General features: G+C 38.5%; 1 protein-coding gene across 1 annotated transcript in view; it reads left to right on the top strand.

Annotated features, from left to right (window-relative positions):
* Positions 1 to 2,536: 2,536 nt before the first annotated feature.
* The window catches only part of mRpS33 (mitochondrial ribosomal protein S33), a 38,371-nt gene continuing 21,979 nt past the window's right edge, over positions 2,537 to 18,928 (top strand). Inside the window, exon 1 of the mRNA XM_090371625.1 lies at positions 2,537 to 3,056. Within this exon, the coding sequence (XP_090227751.1) occupies positions 2,851 to 3,056 (206 nt within the window). The 5' untranslated portion in view covers positions 2,537 to 2,850. The remainder of the gene's footprint in view (positions 3,057 to 18,928) is intronic.

Here is an 18,928-nt window from a genome sequence, read left to right as displayed (position 1 = left end):
GGTTCAGTGTTGGGTCCGTTGTTGTTTTCGGTGTTTATGAATGATATTGATGATGGGATATCAAGTTTAATGTCCAAGTTTGCAGATGATACAAAGGTTGGCAGGGTCGTTAAGGACAATACTGACGCTATGCTGCTGCAACAGGATCTGGAAAGGTTGAACAGATGGGCTGAGAGGTGGCAAATGAGGTTTAACATCGACAAATGTAAAGTGCTGCATATGGGAAACAGTAACCCCAGAGCAACGTATCAACTCTGCGGTACTACACTGACAGTGGTGGAGAATGAAAAGGACCTGGGGGTAACTGTGCAGGCAGATATGAAGTTCTCTGAGCAGTGCAGACGAGCTGCAAGAGTAGCTCATGGTGTCTTGTCAATGATATACAGGAATTTTTCTAGCAGGGATAAGGAGGTGATTATTCCATTGTATAAGGCAATGGTAAGGCCACATCTTGAGTACTGTATACAGGTCTGGAGGCCTCATTTCAAGAAGGATGTAGAGCTGCTTGAACGGGTACAGAGAAGGGCAACAAGATTAGTAAATGGAACAAAGGGTTGCTCTTACGAAGAAAGGCTTAAGTTTTGCAAATTACAGAGTCTGGAGACTAGGCACCGGCGAGGTGATCTGATAGAGGTGTATAAGGCTTTGAATGGTTTGAGCATGCTCAATGCCAATGGGATTCTTCATCTTTCTCAGAATAATCACCTCAGAGGGCATAAATTCAAATTGAGGAAGGACGGATGTCGGATAGATGAGCGGAAATTTGCCTTTGGCCAGCGGGTGGTTGGTTGGTGGAACCGACTTCCATCACTTGTTGTTGAAGTTGATAGCCTAAACAAATTTAAAGCTCAACTGGACAGGTATTTCGAACGAACGGAGGGGTGAAATGGGAGCGGTTTTTTTTTTTTTTTTTTTTGGCTGATGCTGAATAAGCTTGCTTTCTTGCATCATATGCCTCTGCTAATGCTAATGCTAATGCTAATGCTAAATGTGAAATTCCTAGGTGATGCACTTTCTTTGAAAACCAGTGTATATGATCAGGGCAAGAGGTCCTGATCATATTACTGATCGATCATTTTAGAGACGTGGCGTGATATATATATATATATATATAGGCCTAGTTCCTCCTGCCTTTAGTTTGATAGGCTGGTAATTACGTCTAGTTTGCTTTTAATTGCAGTTTTTGAAACAAGTAAAGCCGCCAGGAATATGATATACCAGTCAAGCTGTACATCGCATATGCACGCACTGATTACTGTAGTGTAGTGTAGACTTTCAATTTCATTACCTTCCCCTACCGTCCCCTCTGATTATAATTGAAAGAGTAATATCTGTTTTAATCCAGCGGCAAGTGGTTTAGGTGACATTACCCTTTTTACTTGAATCCCTCCCGAATAACTAACCTGGCGTTTTACCCATTTGCTTGAGTCTATCCGGATTACATGACCTGACCTCTTTAGTGTATGGTAGTTTTCAATGTGAGACATCCTTGCGGGCACCTACAAAAATTTCAACCGAGTAAATCTTCATGGTCACGAAAACATGTATCGCAAAAGTGATTACGTCATCCGCGGCCTTAGTTTTATTATTATTATTATTAGCCATATGGTGCAAGGAAGCCTGAGGCTTATGCTGCGCCAGCCAAAAAAATAAGTAAATAATAATAAAAATTTCTGAATTACCCCAAGAGAGAGAGAGAGGTCAAAGGGAATCATCAAGAAAAAGAAGAATGATGATATCGAGCTCAGCACCCTGGATGTGCCAAGCCCATACTCACCAGATGTGAACCCCTGGCTTCTGCCAGAGGCGCCTCTTACGCTTCCACCACTAGTCTGTGCTGAACACACGACGCCACGTTAATGTAATTAGAGCACATGTTGCATATTTTCGTGACCAGTGCGATATCTCGAGTTGTAGTGAACCGATTCACAAAATTCAAACTCCATTCCTTGAATTTTGTCGAACTGCATTAGAAAAACACAATAAAACAAATGATTTTCGAAAATAAAATTTGTGTGTTCAATGATGTTGAAGTCAAGTGCAGAGAGTTCTCGAGAATATTAAGCAAGAATGAAAGCGAAAGACCTAAGAAAATAAAGACAAAGGTAGCAATGAGTGAGCGAAAACGAAAAAGGCTACCCGAGATTGCTTACAATTTAACCCCAGGGGCTCACACTGGTAAATATGGGCTTGGCACACCCAGGATTCTGAGCTGGATATCATCATTCTTCTTTTTCTTGGTGATTCTTTTCTACTTTCTCTCTCCGGGTAACTCGGGAATTTTTTTTTTTTTTTTTTTGGCTGATGCAACATAAGCCTCAGGCTTCCTTGCACTATATGGCTAGTAATAATATAATAATAATATAATATGCAGAAAAGTTGTAGTGCCATCTCATGAGAGATTAAAATAGAGTGATCTACAATCTCCTAACGACAGAGAAGTTGATACTACTCTGTGCTCCTAACATAGTTAAGCGAAAAATGGTGACATCATTAGTTAGTGTGCCCATTGGTTTACCCACAGACACAGAGTAGTAAGACTCTGTGACTTGAACCACAGAACCACCCGTAAGTTGAAGAATGCAATTACTGTATCGGGATGATGGCTTTTAATTTGTGAATATTTGTATTGGTTCAGTTCTACCTTCTCTTGTTCGCTTTGAATGTTATTTAATAATTATCCTTCAGTGAAACGAAATATCGTTCGATTATAGTGTGAGTCTAGGGTTAAATATGAATATCGTTCTTTTGTTTTGATTTAGCTGCATAACTTGAATTTTGTCAACTTGCGATACTAATACAAACACGTTTTCGCTCTGCAGATAATTTTAAGAAAGTTGCACTTTAGCTATGTCAAATTATGCAAAATGTATGGCACGTTTGAGTGCTCGAATATTTGGTGAAGTAGTTCGTCCTACGAATCAGAAATCTTTGAAGGTAGTGAAAATGTTTAGAGAGAGGCCAATAGATCTTTGTCCTGAGATAGTTGATTACTACCCACCACATCCTCAGATAACAATGCTTATGCGCCGATTACGAATGCATGGATTATTCAGGTATTTATTATTATATTTTTTTGTTACAGGCTTAAACTTTACTCTTATTAACGAAGTGTAGTTTGCAGAGGCCAAAAAAAAAAAAAAAAAAAAAAAGATGCACAGGAATACAACTGATAGAAATTTATTTATCTTGTAATATATAGTGTGTTTAGGGCTATTTCAACTACGAATATTTGGTAATAGCATTCGCAAAACGATGCAGGAATGCATGCATATATTTTTTTCAAACTAACAACTTTTACACCTCTAGATGAAATTTACCGCAATAATCAGTCACTTTCTAGAAGAAGGGAAATTTCTGCATGTGTTTTCTACAACCGCGCATAATAACTGCAGTAACTGAGCTGGATATCATCATTATTCTCTTTCTTGGTGATACCTTTCTACTTCTGACACTCTCTCTCACTCTCAGGGTAAGTCGGGGGAATTTTTTTTTTTTTTTTTTGGCTGGTGCAGCATAAGCCTCAAGCTTTCTTGCACCATATGGCTAATAATAATAATAATAATTTACCCAAGGGGCTTGCATCTGGTGAGTATGGGCTTGTCAAATCGAGGGTCCTGAGCTGGATATCATCATTCTTTTTTTTTTTTTTCTTGCTTGCTTGGTGATTCCCTTATTCTGATTCTCTTTTTCTCTCTCAGGGTAACGGAATTTTTTTTTTTTTTTTTTGGCTGCATAAAGAGGCTCACATCTGGTGAGAATGGGCTTGGCACACCCAGGGTCCTGAGCTGGATACCATCATTCTTCTCTTTCTTAGTGATTTCCTTCTACTTCTCTCAGGATAATTCAGAAATTTTTTTTGGCTGGTGTAGCACAAGTTTCAGCCTCCCTTGCACCATATGGCTAATAATAATAATAAATGGATGGTAAAATCTTTAATAATAAAAGAAAAAAAAAAAACTAGCTACAAGCCGAAGATGCAAGAAAATAATATTTTCACATAGTATTTCACAATATTTGCATTCGTTTCTTGAAATACTTTGCATTGATTTCTTGAAATAGCAACAAAATGACTTTTGGAGGTCATGATTAATGAAGTATTGAATAAGTATTTTGCATCTACATTCACACGAGGAATTATTTAGGGAAGGGGATGCCAGAAGTTTATTAAACTTAAGGGGAGCTAAATGATTTGGTAATAACTAAAGGGAAAGTGGAAGAGAAATTGTTGAAGTTAAACATAAGAAAGGCACCTGGGATGGATGGGATCTATCCAATTATATTAAGGGAGGCAGCAAAGGAAGTAAGCAAACCCTTAGCCATAATTATGAGAGCTTTGGGGAGATACTACTACCCCATGGAGTGGAAATGTGCAAACATATTCCCACTTCACAAAGGGGTGACACGAGTAGTTACAGACTTGTTAGTTTAACTTGCGTTCCAGGGAAAATAATGGAGTCATTAGTAAAAGAAGCAATGCAGGATCATCTAGAGAAGGGCACAATTATACTTCAGACACAGCATGGGTTTGTTAAGGGGAAATCTTGTTTGACCAGTTTGATTGGATACTATGATGTGGTCACAAAGGAATTGGATGCATAAAATAATTTTGATATTATGAACTTGGATTTCAGGAAAGCTTTTGACACTGTTGCACATAAGACTGTTGTGATTGGAACAGTGTAGCATTAAGTGTGGCATTCATTGCTGTGATTAAAGGGATGGTTGGATGGGAGAAGATAGAGTGGTAATCAATGGACGTTGCTCTTTGTGGACTGATGTTATTAGTGGAGTTGCCCAGAGTTTGGTGTCGGGCCTATTGTTGTTTTCTATATTTATCAGTGATATTGATGAAGGCATTTGAGGCTTAATGTTCAAGTTTGCAGATGATACAAAGGTTGGCAGGGTGATTAATGACAGTATGCTACTGCAGCAGGATCTAGAAAAGTTAGGCAGATGGGCTGAGAAATGGCAATAGAAGCTTAACATTGATGAAGTCAAAGTACAGTACTGCATATGGGTAGTAGTAACAGAGTAATAGAAACTGTATGGTACTACACTAAGGGTAGTGGAAAATGAAAAAAAGATCAGATATGAATTCTCTGAGCAATGCAGACAGGTTGCCAGGGCAGTTCATGGGGTTTTTGTCAATAATATACAGGATATTTGCTAGTAGGGATTATCCCATTGTATAAGATAATGGTGAAGTCACATAAGGTGATTTATTCCATTGTATAAGACAATGGTGAAGTCACATAAGGTGATTTATTCCATTGTATAAGACAATGGTCAAGCCACATTTTGAGTACTGCACAGATTTCGAGGCCTCATTTTAGGAGGGATGTGGAGCTGCTGGAACGAGTAAAGAGAAGGGCAATGAGATTGGTGAGGAGAACAAAGGGTGCTCTTACCAAGAAAGGCTTCAGTTCTGCAAATTGCAGCATTTGGAGACAAAGCACTTGCAAGGTGATCTCCTTGTGGTGTTTTAAGCTGTGAATGGATTGAGCAAGCTGAGTGCTGACTCGATTCTTCCTTTTAGTCAGACCACATACACGAGGGGGGGGGCATAAATTCAAATTGAGGAAGAATGGTTGTAGAATAGATGTGCAGAAGTTTGCTTTAGCCAGTGGGTGTTTGATTTGGAACAAACTTCCATCTGTTGTTGCGGAAGTTGCTAGTTTAAATAAGTTCAAGGAAGAATTAAACAAAAATTGGAAGGAATGAATAGATGAAACGGGATGTGTGGCCTTTTATTTTTTTTTTTTGGCTGATGCTGTATAAGGTTGCTTCCTTGCATCTCATTGCCACTACTGATGCTAATGAAATCCTTCCTCTTAGCTCAGAGTACACACACAAGGGGGCATAAATTCAAATCGAGGCAGGATAGATGTGTGGAAATTTGCCTTCAGCCAGTAGGTAAATGATTGTTTGAACAAATTTCCATCTGTTGTTATAGAAATGGGCAGTTTGAATAAATTCGAGGAAGAACTAGACAAACTATTGAGAGTATGCTCAAGTTATATTGGAATTTTTTCATTTTTTTTTTTTTTTTTTACCAATGCTGCATGAGCTTGTTTTCTTGCATCATTAGCCACAACTAATACTTGAACTACATGCAGCCTCTCTACTGTCAGCTGCACATAGCAAGTCTGACAATTCCATAATATCCTAAAAAGGGGTTTGGGGCTGAAAGCCTCAGACTATGGGAAATTCAATAGACGAAGAAGCTGGAAGCTTCAGACTACAACATTCACCACTGAAAGCTTCAGACTGCGGGAAATTCACTACTGAAAGCCTCAGACTCAAGCTTGGTCATCTAGTTCATAACATCCTTGAGATCCGATTTGTTAAGGAAAATATGCAGTGGCAATAGGTGTTCGTGTTTCTTGCATACAACTGTGTGTGTGCTGCTTTTGACAAACAGGCATCCTATAAACCTCCATCTTCAGTCTAAGCTCATTTCTACAAACCAATACATCAAGGAAAGGAGGCTGAACATATTTTTTCAACCTCTGAGTTATCACAACATAACATTTCAATGCAAGTGTCGGGAGGAACCCAACCCTTCAAAAATTCTGTTCTAGCTCTTCCATGGCTATAATTAGTGATGATAGCACTAACTGGGACTGGGAGTCCATAGCTGTGCCATGAATTTGCTTATGTATGTAACATAGTAATTCTAGAGAAACAGTTGAACACTGCTACAAATATCCTCCATACTCAACAAAAGTCCACAATGCCATCACTCTTTGCTTAATGGAATAGGGATGTATGTAAAGTACACCTTGCATTACCTTGCAGTCCTTGACTAACTGAGAGTGGGCAAAATCAACAAAAGTGTGAACTGTCGTTAATGATAGTAAACAATGCCAATTTTGTTTGTTCTCGACAAAATCTTGCAGAGTTGTTCAACTTGGCCAGGAATTTGAAAAGTACATATGTGGAGTATGCAATAAATGATATAATATGCCTAAGTAGAATCCCTGTCTTATGAACTTTTATTAAGCCATAAAATAAGGGCAATTGACAACCCATGGCATGCAATTCCAATATATGTCCTTTGAATTTTCCCAGCATTTGACCAAACCCTGCAAGATTTAGACATTCTAATCCCACCAAATGATTTCTATATGTCACCTTATTAAGTTGTCCTATCATTTAGTGGTTCCAAGACTTTGAAGATTCCTTCCTTTACCTCCCTTTATCTGATGGCACCACAGTGCTAACATCCTGGCTCAACTCCTTGTGTGGACTATGGTGAGTTAAGTGGCTGCATAGGCTTGGCTCAAGACTGCCCAAGTTCTAGTACATACTTTAGCAGTGGCAAATGATGCAAGAAAACAAGCTTATACAGCATCAGCCAAAAAAAAACCAAGATACCTCACATTTCACCTGTTCATGAATTTATTTAAGCTATCAACTTCCACAACAATAGTTTGAAGTTTGTTCCAGCAGTCACCCATTGATAAAGGCAAACTTCCGCACATCTATTCTGCAACTTTCCTTCCTCAGTTTGATTTTGTGTCCCCACATGTGTGGTCTGAGCAAGAGGAAGAATCCCCTCAGCACCAAGCTTGCTCAATCCATTCACCTCAGTTAGATCACCTTGCAGGTGCCTAGTACCCAGACACTGCAGAAATGTAGCCTTTTTTGGTAAGAGCACCCCTTTGCTCCCCCTCACCAATTTCACTGTGCTTCTCTGTATACTCGTTCCAGCAGCTCCACATCCTAAAAAAGATGCCTCCAGACCTGTATGTAGTACTCAACATCTGGCCTGACCATTCCCTTGTACTATGGAATAGTCACCTCCTTATCCTTGCTAGCAGAATTCCTGTAAACTAATGACAAACCCCATGAGCTATCCTTGCAGACAGGCTGCAAGGACAGCTCATGGGGTTTTGTCAGAGAATATATCTCATTGCTCAGAGAGCAATGAGATGTATTCTCTGGCCTTTGTCATTTTCCATTATCCTGAGTGTAGTACCACAGTTGGTATGCTACTCTGGGGTTACTGCTACCCATATGCAGTACTTTGCATTTATCAATGTTAATCCTCAATTGCCATTTCTCAGCCCATCTGCCTAACTTCTAGATCCAGTTGCAGTAGCATACTGTCATTAACCATCCTGCCAACCTTTGTATCAATTGTAAACTTGGACATTAAAGTCTGATATGCCTTCATCATTATCATTGATAAATTTAGAAAACTACAATGGGCCCAACATTGGATCCTGGATGACTTCACTAATAACATTAGTCCATTTAGATTGTTGCTGTCTGTTTGTAGTACCTTGTGTTTGTCAATGTTAATCTTTTGCTACTTCTCAGCCCATCTGTTTAATTTTTTTAGATCTTGTTGCAGTAGCATTCCCTAATTATTATCAGTAACCACTCTATAACCTTAGTATCATCACCAAACTCAGATATTAAGCCTGATATGACTTCATTATCATAAATATAAAATTCAACAATGGGCTCAACCCTGGGGTCAACTAATGACATTCGTTCAAGAACAACAGCCCTTTGACTTCTTTCATTCAACCATCCCTTTAGCCATAGCAGAAACTTGCCCTTAATGCCACAATGTACTTCAATTTGTACAGCAATCTTTTATGTCAATGTTTCTCAATTTATTTGTTGTTACGGCACACTTTTCAGGATGCAAAAGTTTTGCAGCACACAATCACTATTATACTCATATATATCATAAATATACACCGATGGTCAAAACATGACCACCTACCTAATATGATGTTGGTCCTCCACGTGCAGCCAAATCAGCTCGTACAGGTAAGGCGTGGACACTACAATATTTCTATGTGTGTCTTGTGGTATCTGGTACCAATACATAACCAGCAGATCCTTTAACCCCTGTAAGGTCTGCGGTTGAGATGCTGCAGATCGGAGTTGCCGTTCCAACAGAAATCACAGATGCTCAATGGGATTGATGTCTGGGGAATTTAGAGGCCAGGGCAATACCTGGAAGTCTTCCTCATGTTCCGCAAACCAGTCTCGAACAATCCAGGTGGTGTGGCATGGTGCATTATCCTGCTGAAAGATGGCACTGCCGGAGGGGGACTGTTGCCATGAAAGGGTGTACCTGGTCAGCAGTGATGTTTAAGTAGATGGTAGACGTCAGAGTGCCCGGCACATGGATGACTGGACCCAGCGTATTCCAGCAGAACATCTCCCAAAGCATGATACTGCCGCCACAGGCTTGTTTTCGTCCCACTGTGCATCCAAGTGCCATCACTTCCCCAGGTAAATGGTGCATGTTTACCCCGCTGTCCACATGGTGCAACAGGAAATGTGATTCATTGGACCAGATGACCTTTCAATCACTCAAGGTCCAGTTTTGATGCTTGCATGCCCATTGTAGGGACTATCGCCAGTGAACCGTAGTTAGAATGGGCACTTGGAGCAGCCTGCGGCTACACAGCCTCATTATCAGCAGGGTTTGATGTACTGGGTGTTGTGACACATTACTCCCATCACCAACATTCCAATTACCGGAGAGTTGTGCCAAAGTTGCCCTTCTGTTACCACGTTCTATCCGGGAGAGCCTACACTCACCTCGAGCATCGAGGTGAGTGTAGGCTCTGGGTTCGTGGGGAAGCCACAAACCTCGCCGGCGATTCGTGGGTTCCCCCTCCTCGGACCACTTTCGGTAGGTACTAACCATGGCTGACCGTGAGCATCCCACCGGCCGTGCCGTTTCAGACATGCTCTGGCCATTACAATTTATCCTTTGTCAGACTCACTTATTTGCCGCCTTTTCCATCTGAAGAACAAGAGTAACACTGATTAATGGAGCTCAGTGTCAGGTGTTTTTTATACAGTGTCCCAACCTGCACATGCGCATAGTTCACCTGCAGTTGCTTCGATTTGCATAATGACTCACTGGTCATAATGTTTTGGCTCATCGGTGTATATTATAAATGTATATAAACATAATTATATATAAATAATATATATATATATATATATATATATATATATATATATACACACACACACATATATTTGTGCGCCTCCGTAGCCAGGTGGGAAGGAGCAGCAGTGTGTAGCACACACTTCTTGATTAGACTGGGGTTAGCGCCCGTCACCACCAAATAATATAGATGAACAGTGCTCTATTGAGTCAATTTGGTGCGAGATAAGCACTGCGAAAGGAAAAATAAGGGTAGGAGTGTGTTATAGGCCTAATGACTTGAATGAGTACAATGAACAATTGTACAGAGAAATAGAGTGGGCCAGTAAATCTGAATGTCTTATAATGGGGGATTTTAACTTCCCAGATATTGACTGGAACTTGTGGGTTGGTCACTCACACACCAGTCAGACTTTTGTGGATTTATTGGATGATTGTTTTCTGCAGCAGCATGTTCGAGAGGCAACCAGAGAAAGTAATACTCTTGATCTGGTTATCAGCAGTGATCATTCGTGTATTAAGAATTTGCAGATAAAGGAACCACTAGGTGGCAGTGATCACAGTGTGCCGAAGTGGGATTTACTCAAAGAGGTAACTACCGTCAGGGGTAAAGGAAAGGGTTTTTGCTTCCGTAAAGGGGAGTACAGTGGTCTCAGACAGTTTTTAAATTCTGTACAGTGGGATCAACTGACGATGTTACCAACAGTAAATTCTAAGTGGGAAGCATTCAAGGAATTAATCGTGGAAGCTACTAGACTTTATATACCGATTAAGAAATATCGTTCAAGGTTTAGGCCTAAATGGTTATCAAATGAACTAATGAGACTCGTGACAGAGAAGAAAAATGCATGGGATGCATATAAATTATCAGGTGACGCAGAAGCCTGTGGCAGATATAAGCTAGTCTGTAATCAGGTCACAAAGGAGGTTCGGCAGGCGAAGGTGGATTACGAGAAATCTTTGGCAAAGGATGCTAAGAAAAACAGCAAGGATTTCTTTACTTATATAAACTCTAAAAGGAAGGGGATGAATATGATTGGTCCACTTGACATCGATGGTTCGACTGTTGATGATCCTGCTCAGATAGCAAACAAACTGAATGAGTATTTTGCATCTACATTCACACGTGAGGAATTATTACAGTTTGAAAATGGAAGGTTATCAAATTGTAGCAGTGTGCTTAATGATTTTGTAATAACTGAGAGCAAAGTGGAGGAGAAATTGTTGAAGTTAAACATAAGAAAGGCACCTGGGGTGGATGGGATCTATTCAGTTATTTTAAAGGAGGCGGCAAAGCAACTAAGCAAACCCTTAGCCATAATTATGAGAGCTTCCTTGGACTCAGGGGAGGTTCCCACGGACTGAAGATGTGCAAATGTGTCCCCAATTCACAAAGGGGGATCAAAGGCTGACACGAGTAATTACAGACCAGTTAGTTTAACTTCTGTTCCGGGTAAAATAATGGAGTCACTGGTTAAAGATGCATTGCAGGATCATCTAGACAAGACTGCAGCAATAATTCAAACACAGCATGGGTTTGTTAAGGGAAAGTCTTGTCTGACAAATTTGATTGGTTATTATGATGTGGTCACAAAGGAACTGGATGCGAAAAATAATTTTGATATCATATACTTGGATTTCAGGAAAGCTTTTGACACTGTTGCGCATGGAAGACTACTGTACAAATTGGAGCAGAATGGTATTAAGGGTAAGTTGCTACAATGGATAAAAGGATGGTTAAGTGGGAGAAGACAGAGGGTGGTAATCAATGGGTGCTGCTCTTCATGGACTAATGTTATTAGTGGAGTCCCACAGGGTTCGGTGTTGGGTCCACTGTTGTTTTGTGTATTTATCAATGATATTGATGAAGGTATATCAGGCTTAATGTCGAAGTTTGCAGATGACACAAAGGTTGGCAGGGTTGTTAATGACAGTAATGGCAGTGTGCTACTGCAACAGGATCTAGATAATTTGGGCAGATGGGCTAAGAAGTGGCAACTGAAGTTCAACCTTGACAAATGCAAAGTACTGCATATGGGTAGAAGTAACCCCAGAGAAACGTACCAACTGTGTGGTACTACACTTAAGGTGGTAGAAAATGAAAAAGACCTGGGAGTAATTGTGCAGTCAGATATGAAGTTTTCTGAGCAATGCAGACAGGCTGCTAGGGCAGGTCATGGGGTTTTGTCAATGATATATAGGAATTTTGCTAGCAGGGAAAAGGAGGTGATTGTCCCTCTGTATAAGGCAATGGTCAGGCCACGCCTTGAGTACTGCGTACAGGTCTGGAGGCCTCATTTTAGGAAGGATGTAGATTTGCTTGAGCGTGTACAGAGAAGAGCAACATGATTGGTGAGGGGAATGAAGGGATTCTCTTACCAAGAGAGGCTTAAGTTCTGCAAATTGCAGTGGCTGGAGACTAGGCACCTGCGCGGTGATCTGATTGAGGTCTATAAGGCCTTGAATGGGTTGAGCACGCTGAATTCTGATGGGATCCTTCCACTTGTTCAGATTACGAACCTACGGGGACATAAGTTCAAATTAAGAAAGGACAGATGTAGAATAGATGTGCGGAAATTTGCCTTTAGCCAGCGGGTGGTTAATTGCTGGAACAAACTTCCATCTGTCGTTGTGGAAGTTGATAGGTTAAATAAATTTAAGGAGGAACTGGACAGGCATTTGGAGGGAATGGTGTGATGATTTTTTTTTTTTTTTTTTTGGCTGATGCTGCGTAAGCTCCTACACTTGCTTTCTTGCATCATGTGCCACTACTACTACTACTACTACTACTACTAAATACGGAGGATGCGGAAAGGTCAGGGAATGACCACTGCATATCCCGGAGCAATATGGCTTTAGTTGCTAATACTCCTAAAAACCAAATAACAATAACATATATTCACAAACTGGAAGTTATTTCTGTTGGGTATATTTAATAATACACTTATTATTTGTTTTAAATGCTTTTAATGTCTCTTTTTCGAACATACACGAATTGCATGAAATTTAAAAAATTTTAAAAAGAAATTTAAAAGAAAAGAAATTATTTAAAACATACATGAAATTTCAAGAAAATATATATAAAAAATTAACACAATTAAATAAAAACAAAAAATATACAATTATAACATTTTAATCAGTGAGACGGATGGCGCCTCTGTAGCCAGGTGGGAAGGAGCAGCAGTGCGTAGCACACGCTTCTTGATTAGATCGGGGTTCTAGCCTGTCACCACCAAATATGGAGGATGTGGAAAGGTCAGGGAATGACCACCGCATATCCCAAAGCAATATGGCCTTAGTTGCTAATGCTCCTAAAAACCAAATAACAAAACTTACAAATCAGTGAGACGGTTGGGTTTAATGAGGTACGCAGTTTTTTAATACGAGGATTTATTGTGGATAGGCTTAATCTGAGCTCCTCTTCAATGATTTTAGTCTCTCTCTCTCTTTTTTAATTTAAAGTGGAAAACTCTGTAGCACAAGTAGGAAGTGGAAAACAGCAATAAAATTCTAATTGCCTTTTCTGAAATTCGTGGAAATTCATTGTGAATTCTGATCCAAAATTTGCTAATATTAGTGTTATTAAAGTGAATTTCCGGCAACCAGTCACTACAGATCTCGGCCAATTCTTCTTCCTCTTGCTGATTAGTTCTAACGTTGAAAGGTTTCTTGTTGCAAATGGATCTTTTACCTACAAATATTTTTTGGTATCAAGGGATAGGAAGTAATGCTCAATTTTTGTTTTTAACAGCTCTAATGTTTTGCTTATTACATTTTAATTATTTTAGTATAATTCATTTTGGCAGTCAAGAGAAACATTTCTAAATTTTTTTCATTTACATATTTTTTCCATATACTGAACTTTTCTTTAAAGGCGAGCAACTTGTCAGTAGAAGTGAGTAAATTTTCCTCTGAGCCTTGCACACTGATATTTAATTTATTTAGTTGCACGAATAAATCTGCTAGAAAAACTAATATGCAGCACCAAATTTCAGGACTTAAATAATTGCAAAATTCCGATTGCTCCAGTGAAAAAAATATGAGCATTTCTCATGCAGCTCGTACATATGCATAAGTACACTTCCTTTTTATAGCTACCGAACCTCGGTATGCACTATTAAAGAAAAATAATCAACTCCAGTTCCTCGCATAATTTTCCAAAAATACTTATTTTTTGTGTATAATTGTGTATAATCTATTTTTGATATAATTGACCATTTTAACTGCTTGATCAAGTACAAGTTTTAAATTGTGTATGACCGTCTTTGCTACTATAACTTCTCTGTATATAAAACAGTGTGTTATAATATTTGAATTGTGTCTGTTTACTAAGTTTACAAATCCTTTTAATGCTCCTGTCATCGCGGGAGCACTGTCGGTACAAATGCCAACACATGACTTCCATAATATACCACACCTTTTTAAAATAATTATTCATTACTTCCATGGCCGGTTGTTCTTTCAGAGAGTTCTAAAAAAAAAAAAATTAATAATTGTGTCGTTTTCGATAAACCTGACAAATGCTATTAATTGGGCTTTCCTACTAATATCTGTAAATTATCTACTTGCAATGTAAACAGTCGCCCAAAATTATTATGTTGAACAATATGTTCTTCAGTATCATCGGACATTTCTTTTTAATGCATGGTAATTTGCTGTTCGAAAGTAGTACTGTCATAATTTTTTTCCCAGCTTCCTCTCCTAAAATACCTTTCACAATTACCCAACATGCTGATAAAATCAGACTTTCTGCAATTAGGTGAGATTTATTTATTTTTTTTTTTTTGCCACCAATTCGGCTACTAAATGGCTTCTTGAGCTTTATCAGTTATTTTAGCCATATTATAAAATTCTGTACAGTGTTTATTAGCATTAGTAGAGGCATATTAGGTGGTAGATGACTTTCATCAACCGGTGAAATACCACCACTTTGCTTATTGGAGGCTTGAAGTGGTGAAACCCATGTGTCTCTAGAGCAAAGTCCCCCCCCCCCCCAATACTTCTCCATCAACCCATGCACGGTACTAAGTACTATAGGTTTTGATACCTTTCGTGTTTGGGGTTTTCATAAAAAAAAAAAAAAATTTCTGAATTAACGAGAGAGAGAATCACCAAGACCCTAGGTGTGCGAAGCCCATACTCACCAGATGTGAGCCCCTGGGGTTCCTTTCCATTTCACCCATCTGGTGCAAAGGTTTGCAGTCTTAAGTTTTTCTTGCAGGTTTTTTAGTAGAGGCTTTCAATCTTAAAATACTCCATAGTTTTGGATGATAACTTCTCGTGTTTCGTAGAAAATGATGCTGCAATTTACTTGGCAGCATTGATTCATTCGACAATTTTAAACCACATACCACACACAAAGGTTGAGGACAATCTTGGGCACCAAATAATGTATCTAGTATCATCATATTTTCTTCTTTTTTGTATCATCATGTTTTCTTCTTTTTTGTATCATCATGTTTTCTTCTTTTTTGATGTTGATGATTGCTTGTTTTTGTCATTTTCTTCAAGCTCATTATCAAGTTACCTCTTCTGATTTCCTTTCATTAGATATTTATCCATCGCTAATAATTTCTAAAAAAATTAAAGTTACTTTTAGAAACTAATACAGTTAATTGAAAATACCTATTCTATACGAATTAGCTGAATATGACGTTTTAGAGATAAAGACACAAACAGTACTTTTAAAACACAAAGGAAATTTCTTACTATGCTGCTTACAAGTTGCACTTAATTCGTAGTCCTATGCTTAAGCACATAATTATATACAACTGCAAAAATGCACTGCGGGGTGCATGGGAGAGACCCTCAAGTGATAAGAATGGTGGAATAAATTGAACAATTCTAGTACAGGGAATCAAAAGGTAAAAAAAAAAAGTGAACAGATCTAGTACTAAGAATCAACAGGTGAATAAAGCTGAACAGATCTAGTCATCATCAGCCATTTTCAATCCACTATAGGATGAAGGCCTCTCCAGCAACTTTCCAGTTCCTTCTGTTTTGTGCAATGGCCATCCATTTACTACCCACAAACTCATGAATTTCATCTATCCATCTCTGACGTTGTCTTCCAGGTTTTCTTCTAGCTCCTCTTGGGGGTACCATTCTGTTATTTTCTTAGTCCATATGTCATCATGTCTTCTAGCTGTGTCCTGCCCAAGACCATTCTAGTTCTTTAGTTTTGATAAGAATGTCCTTTACTTGAGTTTGCTGCCTAATCCATGTGTTTCTCTTCTTATCAAACAGTCTGATTCCCAATATAATTTGTTTCATTCTTCACTGTGTAGTTCTCAGCTTCTCTTCCATTCTTTTGGTGAGTGCCCAAGTTTCACTTCCATAAGTCATGTTGGGGAGTATACATTGGTTCATTATTTTATGTTTCAGACAAACTGGGATATTGCTCTTCAGTATGTGACTATATTTCCTGAATGCTATCCATCCAAAATTTATTCTTCTCTTGACTTCCAGCCATTTATCATTATTACAGCTAATAACTTGTCCCAGATAAGTATATGACTCCACCTTTTCAGTTACTGCTCCTTCAATCATTATGTCCCTTTCTATGGCATACTTGTTCACCATTACTTTTGTTTTAGCCATATTCACCTTTAGTCCAAAATCCTTACTAACTGTGCATAACTGATTAAGATTTTCCTCTAATTCTTTGGGAGCGTGACTTATGACCACAATGTCATCTACAAATCGTAAATGGTTTAGGTACTCTCCATTCACATTGACTCCTTTCTGCGACCAGTCTAATCTTCTGAAAGCTTCCTCAAGGGCAGCAGTAAACAGCTTCGGAGATATTTTCTCCTTGTCGAACTCCTTTCTCGATTTTAAATTTCTTACTGTCTTTGTCTAGTCCATAGGTTCCCAAACGTTTTTGGGCCACCACCCACTTTGCAAGACAAATTTTGTAATGCCCCCCATTATAACAGTTTTCCGCGTTCAAGCCGTTTGATATTTTCGACGTAAATAGCAACTAATGATACATTACTGCTTATGCCGTTAAATTATTGAAAAAGTAGTGGCCAATATTGTGCTTCATCTTGAACACAGTTATTGCTATTCCGATTTTGATGAAACATAGCCATATGTAAAGATTGTAAAGTGTATGCTCCAATAACGTTATGCAGTTTCATACAATGGTTTAAATATGAAAATTCGGAATACATATTAGGAGATTGTATTATATTAGTAAGAATCTTATTGTAATAATTAAAACACCATCAAATGAATTAGAAAATTGTTTATTTCAAACTTACAAAGTAAAAATACAAAGAAAAAATAACAAATTAATGTGAAGGATGAGCCTGATGCATTTTTAAAAGTTTGTTAATATTTTTAACGGGTTCAACTTTCGTTAAAAACACTCGTAAATCACCACGCTCAGTTATATGCAATCGGTTCCTTTTCTTAGATAGTGAATTCGCTACATCACTAAACCCACGCTCAGCCAAATAAGAAGATGGAAATGCAATTAAAAATTTCTGCACTATTTCCCATAATCCAGGGTACAGTGTCGGTATTGATTTCTGAAGCCAGAACTCTTGGTATCCACGTTTGAATTTTATTTTTAATTCTTCATTTGTTGTGAGTTCAACAAGTTCCTCTTCTAAATTTGATGATCCTGCTGTGTTTACATGTGAGAAAGGATCTAGAACCCAATTTTGGTATATTCATGTTTAGAATATCCTTGAATCGCTCATTAAAATCAGCATGGAGAACCTCCAAGTGGTGGTAGTATGTAAGTAAATCTTCCTTTTTGAGAGAAACTGCTGATAAATTTGAAAAGTGGCCTAGATTCCCCTCGGCCTAGATTCCGCTTGAACAGAAGAAGTTTCTCCACAGAAGTGGCAATAATAACGTTTTTTGTTTTAATTAAATTCCATTCATCACCTTGTAATTGTAGATTGACTTCATTAAATATTTCATAGAGGTCTGTCAAATAAGCGATGTCATTTTTGGATGTAATCAGGTGGGCCCGCAATCCGTGAACAGCATCGTCTCTGTTTTCTAGGAACTCTAGTACTGAATCAAACAAATTGTAAAATCGATTCACACAAATATCTTTTGAAAGCCAAAGAACTTCTGTGTGAAGCAGCAAACGATTGAAATCGTCATCGTTTTCACTATGAAGTTGGCTAAACAACCTGTTGGCTAAACAATCTGTCAATCAATGAATTGCTTCTAATCTTGTTGACTGCTCTAATAACGTAATGGAGTGATGTATGCAGGCGTTCACTTAAATTCTTCGCAATCAAATGTTGACAATGAAGAACACAATGTATAGCGAGTACATTTGGTACTGCTTGTTTCAAATGTGCTATGAAACCCTTGTGGCAACATGTCATTGCTAGAGCACCATCAGTAGCAGCAGACAAAATATTATGAATAGGAATGTTTTTCTCTTGAAAAAACTTATTCATGGTATTAAATATAGATTCTCCCTTTGTATCTGCTTCCAAATTTTTAGCAAATAATAATTCTTGACAAACTTTTTCTTCTTTTATGAATCGTACATATGATAACAGTAGTGCTGCATTATTTGGGAGAGTTGATTCATCGAGTTGAATGGTGGTGGTTGTTGTTTTTGGATTTTAGGAGCATTAGCAACTATGGCCATATTGCTCCGGGATATGCGGTGGTCATTCCCTGACCTTTCCGCATCTTCCGTATTTGGTGGTGATGGGCTCGAATCCCGGTCTAATCAAGAAGCATGTGATATGCACTACTGCTCCTTCCCACCTGGCTATGGAGGCGCCCGAGTTGAATAGAAAATTGGCATGTCTTCAAATAATTGCACAATGATTTTTCAACGTCTTCGGCCATTTCATCGATTCTTTTTTGCACTGAATTATTGCTCAAAGGAATTTTTCTGATGATATCTGACACTGGCTTATGAAGCACAGTGTTTATTTTCCCGCTTTTGCGATTAATAATGAAATATTATAAGAAGCTTGTAATCCGTGATTATCTTGTTTAGTGGATGACGCA

Source organism: Mastigoproctus giganteus, chromosome 4 (genome assembly GCF_048544385.1).
Source record: "Mastigoproctus giganteus isolate SK-2022 chromosome 4, ASM4854438v1, whole genome shotgun sequence".
Classification (NCBI taxonomy): Eukaryota; Metazoa; Arthropoda; class Arachnida; order Uropygi; family Thelyphonidae; genus Mastigoproctus; species Mastigoproctus giganteus.
This window is presented reverse-complemented; position numbering and strand designations above follow the sequence as displayed.